The sequence below is a fragment of the Durio zibethinus genome, chromosome 13 (genome assembly GCF_047325235.1).
Source record: "Durio zibethinus cultivar Kanyao isolate XHJ-2024 chromosome 13, ASM4732523v1, whole genome shotgun sequence".
NCBI lineage: Eukaryota > Viridiplantae > Streptophyta > Magnoliopsida > Malvales > Malvaceae > Durio > Durio zibethinus.
The window spans coordinates 23,046,794-23,063,485 of NC_143174.1; the positions used below are offsets into that span (position 1 = coordinate 23,046,794).

Below are 16,692 nucleotides of genomic sequence, written 5' to 3' on the forward strand. Positions count from 1 at the left end.
TAATAACATACGTTATCCACGTAGATCTGAGTCAGTCTCCTACTCCAAATTTTTTATTTAGTTTTTTTTTTTTTTAGGATTTTTGAGTTATCTCGGAATAAACGCATTCTCATTTTATTATCTTACAACTTTAAATCCTAATTTCTAAATTTAATCCTATAATAATAATAATAATAATAATAATAATAATAATAATAAATTTCTAGATAATTTTTTTGGCCAGTGAATTTGTAGATAATTGACTAAACAAAGAAATTACACTAGTTTACTTAAAATAAATTTAAATCCAAAGTTTAATTCGTTAATTTTTTTTATTTTTAGAAGATAATATTTATCATCTTTACATTTAAATCTTGATATTATATTTTTTATACCCAGATATTTTAAAGATGGTTTGACAGGTGGAAGAACTTGATTGGAAGTTGAGGGTCACACTCATTCAAAAGGAGTGAGTCAGGTGTGATTAGATCCCGTGTTTGGATTATTATGAAGGTGATTTATTCCATTTTTGGAGATAAAATGGTTGGAGGAAGAAACTAAAGATTTTTCAGTTGAGGACATGAAAAATTCCAATTGACAAGGAAGGACTTTTCTTATGTTACTATAAAAACCCCTCCATTGCAACATCACCGACCGCATACAAGAAGTCATTCGATTGAGCTTTTCTGTTGGTTTTCTTTGTAGACAAGTTTTTGGGCTACTTTTTTTTTTTTTTTTACTACTTCGTTTTAACATTTTCTTGGAGGGAAAATGACTATCCTTATTGAAAAGCCTGAGCTAGGTACCATTTTTTTTTTCCATGGAGTCTAATAAAATTGAGTTTGTGAAACAGTCACTTATTGGCTTCATTTTAATGTTTAACAGAGTCTCAAGCTGAGTGCCAGAAGCATGTTCAGGAAACTGACGAATTGGTGTTGGATGGTGGATTTCCGGTGCCACGTGATGGGTTTTTGGCACCTGAAATCAACTCATTTGGCCACTCCTTCAGGTATATGAATTGACCCATAACTTTTTCTTTGACAATGTCCCCGTTTGTTTTCCATTGAGAGAAATCTTAACAATAAAATGGCTTTGCAGGGATTATAATGCAGAAAGTGAAAGGCAGGAGAGCGTGGAGGAATTCTACAGACAGCAGCACATTCATCAGACGTACGACTTTGTAAGCAGACCTAAACATAATTTCAACTTTGTGGCCTTCATTTGTTCGTTGTTTGATAAGTGAACTTCCGATGCAGGTGCAACAGATGAGGGAAGAGTACTCCAAATTGGACAGAATGGAAATGAGCATATGGGAATGCTGCCAGCTCCTGAATGAGGTCGTCGATGACAGCGACCCTGACCTGGATGAACCTCAAATTCAGCACCTATTGCAATCAGCTGAAGCTATTAGAAAGGATTATCCTGATGAAGACTGGCTTCATTTGACTGCTCTTATTCATGGTATAAACTTCCTTTGTCCTAGTCTATGCAACAACTTAATACAACTGTCATCCATACCCATATTTTGATTCAATCCATGGCTTCTGCCCCACCAAATCTATATATAGAAAACAAGATGGTCCTGCCTTACTGGATAACTACCAAAATAATAGCCCCCCTTGAAACTTTGAAAAGGATAAAGGATTTTTTTCTTAAACAAAAAAAAGGAAAGGAATTAATCTACTAGGTTTGTGGATTCCAGATCTTGGAAAGGTTCTTCTTCTACCCAAGTTTGGAGGGCTTCCACAATGGGCTGTTGTTGGTGAGTTTTGAGTTTATCATCATGCTTTATATGATTTTTGTTTTATTGTTTTGAGTGATTCCGATTAAACAATCAATCAATGTCAATATGTAAATTGCAGGAGACACATTCCCTGTAGGATGTGCTTTTGATGAGGCCAATATTCACCACAAGGTCTTTTCTCTTTCCTCCAAAAACAAAAAAAAAAAAAAAACTGTATCCATAAATCCATAATTTGTTTAAGATAAACAATAAACTAAAATAAAATCCAAAAATTCTTTTGTGTTTCAGTATTTCAAGGAAAACCCAGATTATAACAATCCTGCTTACAACACTAAGAACGGAATTTACTCCGAAGGCTGTGGGCTAGATAATGTCATGATTTCATGGGGGCACGATGACTATATGTACTTGGTATTTTTTTTTTTTTCAGTTTACCTTTTCTATAACTCTTCGAATTATTAATTACATACTAAAAAAAAATGTCATTATAAGGTTTGTCTTTAACTTTACAGGTAGCCAAGGAAAATGGAACTACTCTACCTTCAGCCGGGTTGTTCATTATCCGATATCATTCCCTTTATCGTAAGCACTTATGAATTGATATTTAATTGAGACAAAATTTTATTTTTGGTATGAAAGGGATCATAGTTTGAGAATATAGGAAAAAATTAAATCAGATCTGTTGGATGTTACTTTTTAAGATTAATTATATAAATCAAACAGATTGAATCTCAAATTTAAGAAATTTTTTATAATGTGCAATTTAGTTTATATTTTAAATTATATATTAATTAGTATTTAATGTAAATAATTTCAATTTATGCAGCTTTACATAAGGAGGAAGCATACACGCACTTACTGAATGAAGAGGATAAGGAGAATTTGAAGTGGCTCAGAATATTCAAGTGAGCCTCAAATTCAATCATTTTTCATTTTGATATTCTTTTTCTTATAACTTTTTTGTCTACATGATTTTATGCCAAATTATTTTTTTAATTTCTTTGAAATATTAATTTTACAGCAAATATGACCTCTACAGCAAGAGCAAAGTCCTGGTTGACGTTGAAAAAGTCAAACCATATTATCTTTCACTTATTGAAAAAGTGAGTACTGCATTTATTTGTAGGGCAAATTACTTTCACCTTATGATTCTTTTGTTTCCTAAAAGTGAAAATTTTTTGTTGCAGTATTTCCCAGCAAAGCTCAAGTGGTAATAGCTTGAAGAAATTTAATTAAGGATGTGAGATTAAAGACTGAAAGCTTGATTAATTAGCTGCCTTAGCATAAGGAAATTTTGGGCGGCTGGGTGCTTCATTTTCTTCACCCAATTATATGATTTATATTTGCTGAGTTACGTAAAAAATAAATTGAAATGTGTGTTTTTATCGTCATTCGTTGTAACTAAAGTCGTTAACTACTAAATCCGAAATTTAGTTCATTTATACAGTCATCCTACAATCTTTTGTTCGTAATTGAAATTTTGTACAAGCTCCCCTCATGTATTCAAGTGCCATAGGATGTTTGAATAACTTGCAAACTATCAGTTCTCAAAGCAATATGTCATTTTTATGTCTTAATCTTTTGGGACCAGCAGTACAGTACCATCACTGTGAATCTAGCATCCAGAAGACTATCATAAGGCCCCTGATTTGAACGAATAGACCAGAAGGTCATTTCAATGCCATGAAACTGAAGCAAATGTTGTATTGTGAGAGAAAAGAACGAGTGACAGTCGTTTGATCCATGGTAGTTGGTACAAACATGAGCAAGCATTAGGGTAGGTGTAAATTGATTAAACAAGAGCTAGTATTAGAATTTTTGGGCCACTTTTTGTGCCAATTTCAATGGACTATAGAGTGCCAAGCTATGAAAAAAAATCAAATGTCATTAAACCACTTCTACCATGAAACTATCATACAAGCAAACACTAGATACAATTAAGTATGGAGCAAACTGTTGAAGGTTTTTGTTTCTATTTAACTTATTGTACGACTTGCAAAACTTAAAAAGCTGAAATAGAAAAGAAAAGGGCGAACAAAAAAGAAAAGAAACAGGGAGAAAATAAAAAACAATTTGCCAGGATGCTCAAAGACAATCGCCATATCCAATCTAGAAAACTAACCCCTTTTTTTTTCCTCATGATGCCTTGTCCATCAGCTGAATTGGAGTCAGAATGTTAGCCTTGCTTGTCTCAACAACAGAACCATTCATAACCATTTCCTCCAGCATGAAATGTGCTTTCTCTAAATGGAACATGATATCTAGCTCACACTGCAAAAAAAAAAAAAATCAATAAACAAAGAGATAACAATGATTAAAGACACAAATACACAAGTCCAGTCACTTTGAAAGGGTTAGAGATTAATCCATCTTCTTGGGGAAGAACTTACTACGTTGCCAAAATGACGGTCCATGGTTTCAACTAAGAGATGTATAAATTCCAAAATTGCAAGCTCATTCTGCCACATCAAAGACAAGAGAAGATAAAGATGAATATAAGCTTGAATTTAAGTCTTGGTTCATATCAAAACCCAAGTTCTAGAGAAGTCATCCAAAATTCATTTTCTCTCCGATTTTCACCCAATGTCAAGAACATATGTTGGATGCTTAATCAGGTTTTTATTGCTAAAATGGTGTTAGAAAATAAGGGAAGAAACGGAACTTACTTCATCATTGTCAACTCCAACTAAGAAAAACAGCGAAGCATATCGCCTGTATACGATTTTGTAATTTCGATGCTCAACAAACGAACACTGTCACAATTTAACCAAAAAAAAAAAGAAATTAATGATATCAAAACCCAGACTTTTATAAATGAGATGGGGGAAATTACAAATGATGACGGAAATGAATAAATAGAGCATAATTCTGAAGCAGCTATAATTTGAAAAATCCAAATCCCTAACAAATCGCGAACAGATAAAATGTTTAAACGCAATGCTTTTTCTTAGGTGCAATTTATAAAATGAAGGCATGAGAAGGGGAAATGTGAAGAACCTGTTGCTCGGTGCGGGCTAAGCACTTGCGGACGATCTCGCCTTCGAGGGCACGTCGTTCTTCGAGGGTGAGCCATTCGTAGTATTGGGCGAGACGAGTCTGCCCTTGCTTGTTCACCATCAATATGAATCTGATCCCCATCTCTCTTTCTTCCTTCTGGATCTGAATCTCTATCCTCTACCAGCAAAATTGATCGCGCTTCTTTATATTTTTCCCCTTTCTGTCTACATGGGTTTTGTTGCCGTTGTTGTTGAGCTCAATGGGAAAATTGCAGATTAGGACCGAGGATTTTTACTTTGCACGTTTTATGGGGTTTAGTGATTGCTGCATGATCAGCTGGGCCTGGGCCGACAACCTCTTGCTCAAAAATAGGTGACTTTTTTAGTAGTTACTTTTATAAATTTTATCAATCCATATCCTCTTGCCAAAGAATCAGAAAGCAAAACCCATTGCATTCCTAAAATTTTCAAATTTATATGCTTTAAGTAATTTTCTTATTCTTACAAGAGCAAGGTCATCCTCACCGCGCAAATAGATTTTCTAATTTCACTTTATATATCATTAATGTGCTATAGAAAAAGAATAACAATCATTAATACGTAGAAAAGCATAAAAATCTAATAAAGTATTATAGAAAACCGAAAATTTGTGTTCACAACTATTATCTAGTTCTACCTAGGGGTGTAAATGATACATTAGTACTCGCAAGCTACTCGGGTTCGATTCGAAAAAAACTCGAATTCGGTTCGATTATTGTCGAGTCGAGCTCGAGCTCGAGTAGCTCGACTTACCGATCGAGCCGAATTCGAGTATTCTTATATCTGATTCGAGTAGCTCGCGAGCCTAATCGAGCTTTTATATTTAAATATATTTTTATTTTTTTTAATTAATAAAATATTTCGAATCCGAGTTCGAGTTCGAGTTCGAGCATGAATAATCGAACTCTTGTCGAGTATACGAATCGAGCTTATTTTTACATATTAATCGAGCTTAATCGAGCGAGCTCGAGTAGCTCGAATTCGATCACGAATCGAGCTCGAGCTTGAAAAATAAAACTCGATCGAGCTCGAGCCGAGTATCGAGCCCGGAGTTGTGAGTCGAGCTCGAGCTCGAGCTTCTCACTACTCGGCTCGGCTCGGCTCGTTTACAGCCCTAGTTCTACCCTTCCATCAAACCCAAAGGAATGGCAGAAGCAAAATAATAAACTTTTTTTTGTTCACTCATTTTTTTTGTCACGTTTCGATTCGCCAATCCGATAGTAATTTAGGATTCACAGTAAGGGAGCAATAATTATAAATTATTATCATATATTTTCTAAAGGTCCATTTATTTCATCGTTATCCAAGCAAAAGGCCTTGGATCATCCCCATGCATTACTCGGCCTAGCAACTCCCTGCTTGCATAATAGGGAGTACTAGGCATTAACCAGCACTTGGTGACTTGTTTTCATACCAGGATAGGATCAGGACTGACTTGAAATACGCACACTAAAAATTATCACTTCCATTCAACATTGTCATCATAAATTGACAATATTGCAGCACATAAGGAGGAATACAACTATATAATAAGTTCTTTTTACTCTTAGGGTTCATGAAGCAAAAGAAATCAAACTGCCGAATTTTGCACAACAGTATTATTCAGGGTGTTTGTCGCAGCATGCTATTCTAACTGCGGGCTAAGCATTAGCAGTGGTAAACTACCAACCTCAGTTGGTTACCTCATTCGAAACAAAAGTCTCTTGGCCACAATTTCCATTATCCAACAATTGGTTTGACGGTTCTTCATCACCCTTCTCTTCAACATCTTTAGCACTCAAAAAGCTTGGTTGATTTGTTGACGAAAGGAGCCTTGCCCACATCCTATCTGTAATCACAACATGGTTTTGTTTCTCGATGATTCGCTGCAGAGAAATCATCCAAAAATTAACTCCATCTCAAACACAAAGTTTTAAGGTGTTGCATCCATAAACATTACTGCTAAACGAAAATGTATAATTTAGTCTTACCATCTCAACAAATTTCTTATTGTCACTACCTTAGTCATCAGTTTAGCCATAAAGGCAAAGGGTAAATTACACACAAAATGATTTGAAGATTTCAAATTTCAATTTCACCCCTCTTAAACTTGGAAGGGACAAGAGTTGTCACAGAATACGATGCAAGTGATTTTTGAACAACTCTACATATACTCAGACAGAAGCCAAAAGAAAATTACTACTGAACAGTGTTAGTTTCATTTACCACCCCCTAGAGGAAAAATAAACATCAAGGCATGTTCTCTGGGGAATATTTGTTCCTCACCCCTATAAAAATAAATAAACATCAAAACAAATTCCGTGGGAGTGCATTTGGGTGAGGGATTTGAAGGAAAGATTTCATTTGTAAAAAGATTTTTAAAATTTTAAAATGAAATTACTTTGGCTGAATAAAAATTGAAATTATCAAAATTCTTGAAATTCGAAGAAAGAATTTTAGATGACTCAAATTCTCTTTTCAAATTCTACCTAAGGAGATGGAATTTGTGAAATTCCTTAATTTTATAGTAAAAAGTCAACATTTATTATGTTTTTGTTCTTTATTCAACTTTTGTTTTTGTTTTTTTTTTTTCAATTTTAACTACAAAACTCATTATAAAATTTATTTTTTAATATTTTTCATATTATTAGTAATATCTACACATTTTTACAAATCTAATGACACCTATATTGCATAAATTTTTTTAATATTTTGCTTTTTCGATCTCTAATATCATTATTTTTCATCTCATCATATTCTAATATTTAAAATCTAAAAACTAATTATCCAAATAATACAATTACAAACTCTGTTATTTTGAATTGATGTATTTCAAAATGCTAGTATTTTAAAATTCTTTAAAATTTCAAAATTCCCTATCCAAACGCATCTTGGGAGACTCTATTATCATAAGGCATACATGAAACCTAGAAAAGCTAGATGTAAGTGTTTCAAGGAATAATAGAATCTTAAGGAATGCTCTAAAGAATGTGATCATCATCAAAAACACAAAAGATGAACTGACCACCATCAGAAGTTATACATGCAAAGAACCAGAAAATGTCAACGTCACATAAGAGGTACTAAAATCACACTATCTTTAAATAGTTGGGTTTAATAAAACATGCGATATAAAACAACAATTTTCTAGAAGAATTTTCCAAATTAAAACTCTTTTAAATTATTTTAGGATGAACTCACATTGAACGGTATGTATGTCTGCCTGCCGTTAACAAGACCACTTGTGAAGCCAGTGTACCCTGCCATCGCTCCATGCACAACACTTTGGGCAAGAAGTGTGCAGTAAACATTATCAGATGCATTGCTTGGGATAGCACGAATCATATAAGTAGGATCTGCCAGGAGACAAAGTACGATGCTCAATAACTTCCCCCAACAACTAGCTACTTTAACTCAAAAACACCTGTATTTTTCTGTGGCAAAAAGAAATCCTCAAAAACATCTCAAGTATTTATTCTACTAACCTATATATTTGAGGTTTATGGGCATCTTCCTTTGTTTTGAAAAGTAGTCCTGAAAATGAAAGGCAAAAACCAATGAATATTACATCAAGAAATTCGATAACATGCATCATCACACGTTTGCTCAGATTGGAGTGTAGCAGAAATGCAAATCCTGGAGCATTTCACCATATTGCTACCTCAAAAGATATGAATTGTTCCTAAATTGAATCCATATGGCATACCTTGATCCTCTGTGATATCCATAGCCCAACATCCTGGAGAAGCTTGTTTCCTGAAGCATCTTTCTGTGTCATTGATTTCATGCTCTCAGAAAGCAGCTCTTGGCCAGCACCCTCTGCTATCACGATAACCATATGCCCATTTTCTTTAAGTCGTTTCTCAATGTATTCAAAAAGCCCTCCAGCTCCTTCAAGAAAAAAGGGTGACTCTGGGATCAAGCAACAATCCACATCTCGGCTTGCGAGAGTGGCATACATTGCAATAAAACCTGTCCATAAGTTGGGTTTAGATTGCATTAACCAAAATAAAAAGAACATTCTGACACAGTTTCAGAAAACAAGGAAACATAATTAAGGGGAATGTGAACTCATCTGCAGAACAAAACCAAGAATATTTTTAAATGACACTCAACTTAAAATCGAAAAGATTTATGTAAAATATCATAACTTGATAAAATCGTAACTGTCTCACTTCTTGCATTGCACAATTAACACTTCAAGAGAGACCAAAAAAGATACTTACCACTGTAGCGACCCATCAACTTCACAAGACCAATACCATTCTCAATACTTTCAGCTTCAACATGAGCAGCATTAATAGCACGTTGAGCCTCCTCAACGGCAGTGTCAAAGCCAAAGGATTTGTCAATAACCTACCAAGTGCCAAAAAGAAATAAAGTTTCAAGACTGTGTAGTAACCAAAAAATAAAAATAGGTTGCAATTCCTAACAGGCTTTTGGTACAGCAACATTCTATCCGAGCTAAGAGGATTACTGGAATGTCGTTGTCAATGGTTTTAGGGATTCCCGCAACTGAAACTTTGAGACCTCGCCTTCTAACTTCCTGTAAAGTGTGGAATAATTTTTTTTTTAATATGCACAAATTCACGGTACAAATCAATGCGTGTATATTCCATTAAAGAAATCACCTCAAATATAACAGCTGCACCTCTCTGAGTTCCATCACCGCCAATAATGTAAACCTGAGTTACCACAAATGATCAAATGTCAGTCAGATTGGCATGTCTTCATCATAATAACTACTTGAAATTCAACTTATGGTCGACAATCACAAATATCATCTAAATTTTTTTTACAGACCTGATTAATTCCACGATCCTGAATGCTGTCAACAATCTTTGTAGTATCATGCCCACCTCGTGATGTCCCAAGGATTGTTCCACCACGTTTATGGATATCATTGACAACATTGGGATCTAAATGCACGGTATTTTTAGCATAAAATCCCCTGTATCCTCCCTGCATATGCATTAAACTCATTAATCGCTAATGCACCAACTTATTAAATGATGGATATAATATATATTTTGACAACCTTGGGATCTAAATGCACGGGTTTTTTAGCATAAAATCCCCTGTATCCTCCCTGCAAATGCATTAAACTCATTAATCGCTAATGCACCAACTTATTAAATGATGAATATCTATATTGCAGTGTCTTCTGATCAAGGGAAAGCAACATATACCCGGATGAAAGTAGTAGGTTGACACATTTAACGAAGCAGTCCATGTAATAAGAATTTATATGTTTCTATTAAGTCATGTAGATATGGTGCCATTATTAACAACTCAGAGCCAGAAAGCATTAATGCTTCAAGAAACTTTTCACTTATTTGTTTATCATTTGTAGGGAAAATCAAAAGGAGATATAGGAAAGTAAACTCCATAAAGAAGAACAAACTAGAGGTGAAACGATCACTTACATCTATCCCCAAAACTTTCTTCACACCATACATGTGGTTCAAGCCACATACTATCTCTCTAATCACAGTGTTGAGTCCAGGGCAAAGACCACCACACGTCACAATACAGGCATGAACTTCATCAGAGTCAAAATATACCTAGGCAACCATCAAATATCCAACAAATAGTTGTAAAACAAAATGCAGAGTTTCAACATTCCAAATCTCATTCTTAAGGTACATAACATTAAACATATACCTTTTGACGTGGTCCAGCTCGTCGGAAATGCGTTCCTCTTGGACTATCCTTGTGAACAACAATCTATAAAGAAGAAAAGAGAACATTGAAATAAATATAAACGAATGCTTAGATAAATTAAAAATAAAATTACAAGGAAGGCTAACCTTTTGAGGAACGGTGTCATCTACATGAACAAAATATTGCCTGGTGAAACAGAGAAATCGATCCAATTAATACTAATTCAACAACATTTGCACAATCGACAATAGATATCAAATAAAATTTGTTAAAAAGGAGCTGTGAAATTAGGCTTACTTAACAACTGAGTATGCCGGATTGTCTTGCAACGGATTGGGATAAGTCTGTCAAAACATAAAATCAGATTTAAAATTTTCAGAAATTAATTAACAAATTTCTTATCAATTAACTTTAAAAATAAGAAAATCATGAAAAATACAACCTCTTTTAAAAAAAAAAATTGAAACAGAAATCTAAAATTGTAATTTGTTGCCAACAAAGAGACAGGGAAATCAAGCTTTTTAAAAGAATACGTATAATTATACGTAGAAAGAGGAAAAAAGACAGAATAAGCGTACAGGAAGATCAGGAATGTAATCCGATAAGTGAGGAACATCCTCAAGAACATAACCACCAGGACCGGTGACGATCTTAGGCTTTGCAATCTCAGGCGAAGCAGCAGAAGCAGAGAAATCCATCGTAACACTTGTTAAACAGTCGATCTTTGAACAACCAGAACTCCTTCCCATCAAACGACAATCGCAACCGTAACCAAAACTAACCGTACTAAACTTTTTCAAATTAAAGATTCGAAAACTCGATGGCACCGAAAAGCTCGATTTATTCTCACTATTAATATTACAATAATAATAATTCTTATTATTATTCAGTGGAGAAGAGAAAGACGACGTGGAACGAGGGGCGAGAAGGGAATCCATTCAACGGAACATGGAGACGAGATTTTCGAAGAAATAGAGAAATAAGAGAAATCCATAATTATAGGAGAATACTGTTTGACTAAAAATGAATGTTGGATGACCCTTCTTATTTTGTGTTTGTTTGGAGGGGGAGAGGGGGGAAATTGGCTTTATATAGCAGAAAGAAGAGTTGGAAAAACCTGGTTCCGCTGTTGGTTATTCTGTTTGACGCTCTTGTTTTCTTTTTTTTTTTTTTTTGGCTTCCTTTCCCGAGTTGCAGTTACAATACCAATCGCAGTGGGCTTGGGAGAAGAAAGCTGGGAGGAAAGAGAAAAGTGAATTTTGGAAATTTCAATTTGCGCAAAGATTTTTTGGGACATAAAAGTAATAGATTCGACTGAAATGTCTTTTTATTTTCTTGGACTTGGCCGATAAGTTAAAAAAAAAAGGGTTTTGGGTAGGGTCTGGTCCCGCTTTTTTTTTTTTTTTTTGAGGGGCAGTCTAATACCAGAATAATAACGCACATTGGATAGCAATTATGAAGCTAAGCTACATTAGAATCTAAATAAGCTATCACCGACTGCATGTTTGTCTGTCCGCTGATTACAAAAATATCGTGCATTTCATCAATACACTCAAAACTACTATTAGGAGAGAAAAAAATTTTAAAAATTTAAAAATTAATTTTAAATTAAAATACTTGATTTGAATTTATTTTGTATTAAATTTAGATAAATTTATATATTAAATATATATTAAATTCGAATTAAATTTTATATTAAAAGATAAAAAATAAAAAAAATTAAATCAAATCAAATTATATATATTTTAAATATATTTTAAATTTTTATAAAATAAAAAAAATAATTTTATATTAAAATAATATATAAAAATTAAAAAATTAAATTAAATCACACCAATAAAATTTAATTCAATTTAATTTAAATTTTTATAATATTATAATATTTTAAAAAAATCAAATACGATTTGAATCGAAGTGTTATTACTTTTTTACAATATATTTTTAAAGGGATCCATTGTGCCTTATAAGTATTGAAATGCAATTTCGTCAAACATAATCATGCCCGTGGAACACAACAAATGTTTAACTCGTTAAAATCAAAATGTTTGATGGCTTTCTTCTACGTAGTCTAATGTTAAAGTCAAATTAATGTGTGGATTTGTCAACCGCGGCTAGGTAATAGCTGATTTCACATAGGGTTAGTAAAGGATCATGCTACAGGAATTAATACGGTTATTTTCTTTTGCACCAAAGAACATGGCTCGGAGAGATATTTTATAATTTATGGTTTGATGACATAGAATTTACACGAGAAATAAAATAAAAGGTACATCTGATCTTAAAAAAATATATATATAAAATGTCAAAATTAAAATTTTGAAGGCGCATTTTAATATATATATTAAAAAATTAATGATAAATAAATTATTTAATTATTTAAATTAAAATAAGATGTATCGTATTTAATAATTTAAAATAAATAATTATAAATTATATATTTAAAATGATTTTAATAAATGATCATTAATAAAATTTAAATTTAAAATTTTGTTATCAAAAAAAATAAATTTAATCAATTAAATTTTATTGATATATTTCAATATTCAAATAAATGTACGGAAAAAACAGAAGTACTCTCTTGTATTCAACAAGATTCACTTCCATTTTCTTTTTTTTTTTTCCTTGTCCAGAACGTTTAGGCTGCTGATAGACTATTCTCGTTCTCGATCAATCTTCCGATTTTACTTTTTCTTATTTCAAATTTCAAATAAAAGTCAATTGAAAAGAGGGGAAGAATATAAATTTCAAATTAAATAAAATATATTAGAGAGATTAGTTTATTAATAAAAAAATTAATTATAAAAATAAAAAATTGACTGTCCATGATTAATTTTCTATAGAGTTGACATAGGAAGATAGAGTCATTTTCCAAGGTCGTAAGCTGGCATGCCTTTGCCCAATGCCCAAATGGCCATTCCAGACAACAAGAGGTCACACAGTCTCAAAGGGTTAACGTGACGTATCAAATTAAATACAAGAAAAAACAATACTAGTCCTTAAACACGGGCTTCTTGGAAGGTGATCTGGTCAGCAGAGCAGGGCTCGAGATTCGGATCCATCTAGAATATGCCCTTTCAAAAGCCAGCCATTTCGATCGACGGTTTCACAAAGCACGTGAGCCTTTTCAGTTTCCCCCTTTTGAATGCTGGAGACGATGCCACGTATAACACTTCAACTGTTTTACAGAACTTTCCATTAGGAAACCAAAAAATTTGGAGTCAAATTTTTAAATGGTTTTGGTTTAAATTTGTTTAAAAGTCTCGTAATATATTAATATATGTTCTTCTTTGGACATCATCACATGGGTTTGGGTCTTAATTATCACAGATAAGCACATTTAAGACCACATCGGATGCGTATCATTTGCATTTTTCTTTTGCTAATATCACTAAATCTGCTTTGACCTTTGGTAATAAAGGAAAGTAAGTCTTCCATCAAGTTTCGATATCAGCTGTTGTGCAGTGAATCCATGGTAACCATTTTCATGTGCGGCAATGCAAATTAAAATCATCTTTTTTGACATGTAGTCTTCTCGGTAAAATGACTGTTCGATGAAATCTCCAAGGGGCATCCACTGAAAAAACATTGCAACCTCAAATAACAGCTTGAACCCAGAAGATAATGAGAAATGACTGCTGTTAATGCTGTATCAATGAAGTGAAACCTTGATTTACCTTAGCGTCTTGAATTTCGTTTTCATCAATTACAATTTCTGAGGATAAAGGCTTTAGCATGCAAACGAAGAGTAAATCTGATTTCTCGAAAGCCACTCGGTGGGCATGTCTATTAAATTTTAAATCAAAAGTGAAAAACCATTATATATATATATATATGTTTATCAAATGAGACCGATTTGAATGGAATTAATACTGGAGAAGCAGAGTACTTGAATACCTGAAAGCAACCATTTCCAAGAAAACCGTGTGCACCTGAAACAAGAGAAAACCATGATCCCTCCGAAGTTTGCAAGTAGATGCTAGTAAGGCTAAGTCGTATATAAGGCTACTTACACCAGTCTCTTCTTTCACTTCTCTCACAGCTCCAGAAAATATTTCTTCGTACTGGAGAGAAATCAAAAGATCACACGTTGTTATTGCCCTTTAGAAATCATTTCCTCCAAGAAAAATGAAAAAAATAGGTATGATTATGACTGTGATTACCTTATTGATATAGCCCGTAGGCAATTTCCATACCCCAGAACAACTGCAAGGGCACTTCTCTTTGACCACAAGGACCTGTGTTTTGTAAATTTGGCATATAGTATCATCAGAAAATAGAATTCGGTGAGTAAAAGAGAAGGGAAAAGAAGACATGAAAACTATACTAAATACTAGTAATGGACAACCTCTCTTTTTTCATTGATGACAAATCCTGCTACACCAATTTGGTGAGAAGGGCTGCCGGGGAGCATGCAAGGTTCATTTGGAATCCAGTAAGTCAACATCACATAACCTGGTTCTGCGTGGTGGTATTCGAAACCCTCCTGGAAATCCATGAACCAAAATAACCTCAAAACAACAGTTGTTTGTGTTATGTGCCTAGATGCTGACATTGATTATTGATCCCTAGTTCATCACCTGAATTGCAATTGGAACAAGATCGGCCTGCTCTGATATTATCTTGAGCCAAATACCCCTTTTCCCCTGCATTTTTCATTTTACTTCCAGTTATTATCTACTTTTATAATTTTTAAATAACTCCATAAAATTAACTTGCATTATGTGAAGGTTTCCACATGCTTGTCAAAACTTAGTTGCTTAATTATGTATTTATCTTTCAAAAATAGTTTCAGGTGAATTGGAGACTTCATGGCTGGAAATTTATGATGTATGATGTTTTTATGATGTTTTCATGCATGTGCAAACATCTTTGCCCGGCATGGCCTATGAATGTTATATACATAAAAAACGTGCCTTCAGCTTCCAGTTGGACAGAGAAGCACGAAGGACAGATGCAAAAGCATTTGCACTTGAGGGTAAGCATTCTGTATCAATGATGACCCCATTATATTCATCATCCCATGCATCAAGACACTCCATTTCCAAGCCTGGTGTTTGTAGATCAGGAGACATGCCATGAATGCCTTTTCTCTTTGGCATAATGCCACCGTTAAGAGATGGCACGGAACAGGAAATAAATTGAGCACTGGGGGACACTAAGAGTGATGACTTCCTGAGTAAACCTGAAAGATTCAATGAGAAAATAAATTAAAAATTTCAACTGTAACTATTTTTTCTTGTTGACGCTTATATAACGATCATGTGGTTCGAAATTAGTGGATACTTACCCCTTGACAGCCCTGGCAAGGTGCAATTCTGTGTCCATGAAGTTCCAGACACTCTTAGACATTGCTGGCAAAAAATTCCTGAATACTGCCGGAGACACAAGTCTGCTGCCATCATTTCCATCAATATTCAAGCAAACTGTAGAAGGAACTTGACTTCAATAGTACTATATACAGCCATTCAAATGCAAAAATGCATGGATCTATCAATTTAAGAAAAAACTGAAAAGGAATGAATATTACAGAGAACCGAATCCTGTTGCTGTTGGACAAGTAGAAGGAAGGAGAAATGGCATCCTATACCTTTAGATACTATGATGATTGCATTACATAATCTGGGCCTAATTTGTTTCTTTAAGAAAGGAATTTTCACATCATCCAAAATACAGTAGTACAAGTAACCTTACATCCTTCTTTTCTTTATAAAAAAAAAAAAAATAAGACCTAAAACCATAGCCAATGGTATTGACAGGATAGCAACCAGTGCAACTTCCAGCGTATCACTACATTCCATCGTGGAATGGTGGAGAAATGTTCTCTCCATTTTAGAATATCTTGGCTTTGTCTGCCTTCTGTTTTAGGCTTAATCCATTGGCAACTTGTGGCCCTGTGGAAGGAATATTTAACAGCATGAGGATTCAATATTCCTTTCCCGGTATCGATGCCTCTTATGTGGTTATAGTAATGGGATTGTCTTTCTCTGTTTTGATTCGCATTTTTTTTGTTCATCATGTATATCAGCTTCACCTCGAGGCTTTGCAGTTGATGGAGTGCGTCAGAATTGCTAGGCCATTGAGATATATATCTCCTCAAACATTCAAACATTCTTTCTTAATTTCCATTTTCTCTTAATTCTCATGTTTTTCTTGAATTTTCTTGAACATTGATAATTAATGTAAGCGCACAACCTAAGACGAATGCACAAAATATTGAAACACCTTTAATGAAATTTGAAGCCTTAAAAGGAAATACATTAGCATAAATAATTCAATTATATTTCTTAAAGA

The 16,692-nt window shown here is 33.8% G+C and overlaps 4 protein-coding genes and 1 long non-coding RNA gene across 13 annotated transcripts; 1 reads left to right on the forward strand and 4 right to left on the reverse strand.

The window, feature by feature from the left end:
- Positions 1 to 624: 624 nt before the first annotated feature.
- On the forward strand, positions 625 to 3,251 carry LOC111303145 (inositol oxygenase 2-like). Its single transcript, XM_022899198.2, has 11 exons — positions 625 to 781; positions 865 to 988; positions 1,078 to 1,159; positions 1,236 to 1,440; positions 1,682 to 1,741; positions 1,842 to 1,894; positions 2,012 to 2,134; positions 2,236 to 2,305; positions 2,550 to 2,628; positions 2,745 to 2,826; positions 2,911 to 3,251. The coding sequence occupies exons 1-11, from the start codon at positions 751 to 753 to the stop codon at positions 2,935 to 2,937; spliced, it is 936 nt and encodes a 311-aa protein (XP_022754933.2). The 5' UTR covers positions 625 to 750; the 3' UTR covers positions 2,938 to 3,251.
- Positions 3,252 to 3,665: 414 nt separating this feature from the next.
- Positions 3,666 to 4,994, reverse strand: LOC111303146 (AP-4 complex subunit sigma-like). The gene is made up of 4 exons (XM_022899199.2): positions 4,721 to 4,994; positions 4,390 to 4,476; positions 4,114 to 4,182; positions 3,666 to 3,994 (listed from the first exon to the last, which is right to left on the reverse strand). The coding sequence occupies exons 1-4, from the start codon at positions 4,859 to 4,861 to the stop codon at positions 3,860 to 3,862; spliced, it is 432 nt and encodes a 143-aa protein (XP_022754934.1). The 5' UTR covers positions 4,862 to 4,994; the 3' UTR covers positions 3,666 to 3,859.
- Positions 4,995 to 5,316: 322 nt separating this feature from the next.
- LOC149515441 (uncharacterized) lies at positions 5,317 to 6,012 on the reverse strand. Its single transcript, XR_016326673.1, has 2 exons — positions 5,883 to 6,012; positions 5,317 to 5,395 (listed from the first exon to the last, which is right to left on the reverse strand). It is a non-coding gene; the product is annotated as an uncharacterized LOC149515441 (long non-coding RNA).
- A 177-nt stretch (positions 6,013 to 6,189) lies between these two features.
- LOC111303143 (ATP-dependent 6-phosphofructokinase 3-like) lies at positions 6,190 to 11,713 on the reverse strand. 4 transcript variants are annotated; one of them, XM_089742116.1, is made up of 14 exons: positions 11,519 to 11,713; positions 10,699 to 10,745; positions 10,548 to 10,587; positions 10,402 to 10,464; positions 10,164 to 10,301; positions 9,776 to 9,826; positions 9,541 to 9,699; positions 9,369 to 9,422; positions 9,215 to 9,283; positions 8,964 to 9,093; positions 8,444 to 8,709; positions 8,223 to 8,271; positions 7,939 to 8,093; positions 6,190 to 6,623 (listed from the first exon to the last, which is right to left on the reverse strand). In XM_089742116.1, the coding sequence occupies exons 1-14, from the start codon at positions 11,696 to 11,698 to the stop codon at positions 6,429 to 6,431; spliced, it is 1,596 nt and encodes a 531-aa protein (XP_089598242.1). In that variant the 5' UTR covers positions 11,699 to 11,713; the 3' UTR covers positions 6,190 to 6,428. The 4 variants fall into 4 exon arrangements, with proteins under 4 accessions (XP_089598242.1, XP_022754928.2, XP_089598243.1 ...); XM_022899193.2 differs by having other exon boundaries at positions 10,980 to 11,671; XM_089742117.1 differs by lacking the exon at positions 9,776 to 9,826.
- Positions 11,714 to 13,199: 1,486 nt separating this feature from the next.
- LOC111303147 (nudix hydrolase 8-like) lies at positions 13,200 to 15,872 on the reverse strand. 6 transcript variants are annotated; one of them, XR_016326893.1, is made up of 9 exons: positions 15,689 to 15,871; positions 15,315 to 15,583; positions 14,979 to 15,044; positions 14,747 to 14,884; positions 14,562 to 14,636; positions 14,412 to 14,462; positions 14,296 to 14,330; positions 13,806 to 13,975; positions 13,200 to 13,576 (listed from the first exon to the last, which is right to left on the reverse strand). XR_016326893.1 is itself a non-coding variant. In XM_022899200.2 (9 exons), exons 1-9 carry the CDS (start codon positions 15,807 to 15,809, stop codon positions 13,790 to 13,792), a joined length of 1,050 nt encoding a protein of 349 aa, XP_022754935.2. In that variant the 5' UTR covers positions 15,810 to 15,871; the 3' UTR covers positions 13,200 to 13,789. The 6 variants fall into 6 exon arrangements, 5 of the variants coding, with proteins under 5 accessions (XP_022754935.2, XP_089598616.1, XP_089598617.1 ...); XM_022899200.2 differs by adding an exon at positions 14,076 to 14,184 and having other exon boundaries at positions 13,200 to 13,975; XM_089742490.1 differs by lacking the exon at positions 14,979 to 15,044 and adding an exon at positions 14,076 to 14,184 and having other exon boundaries at positions 13,200 to 13,975; positions 15,689 to 15,872.
- Positions 15,873 to 16,692: the final 820 nt, after the last annotated feature.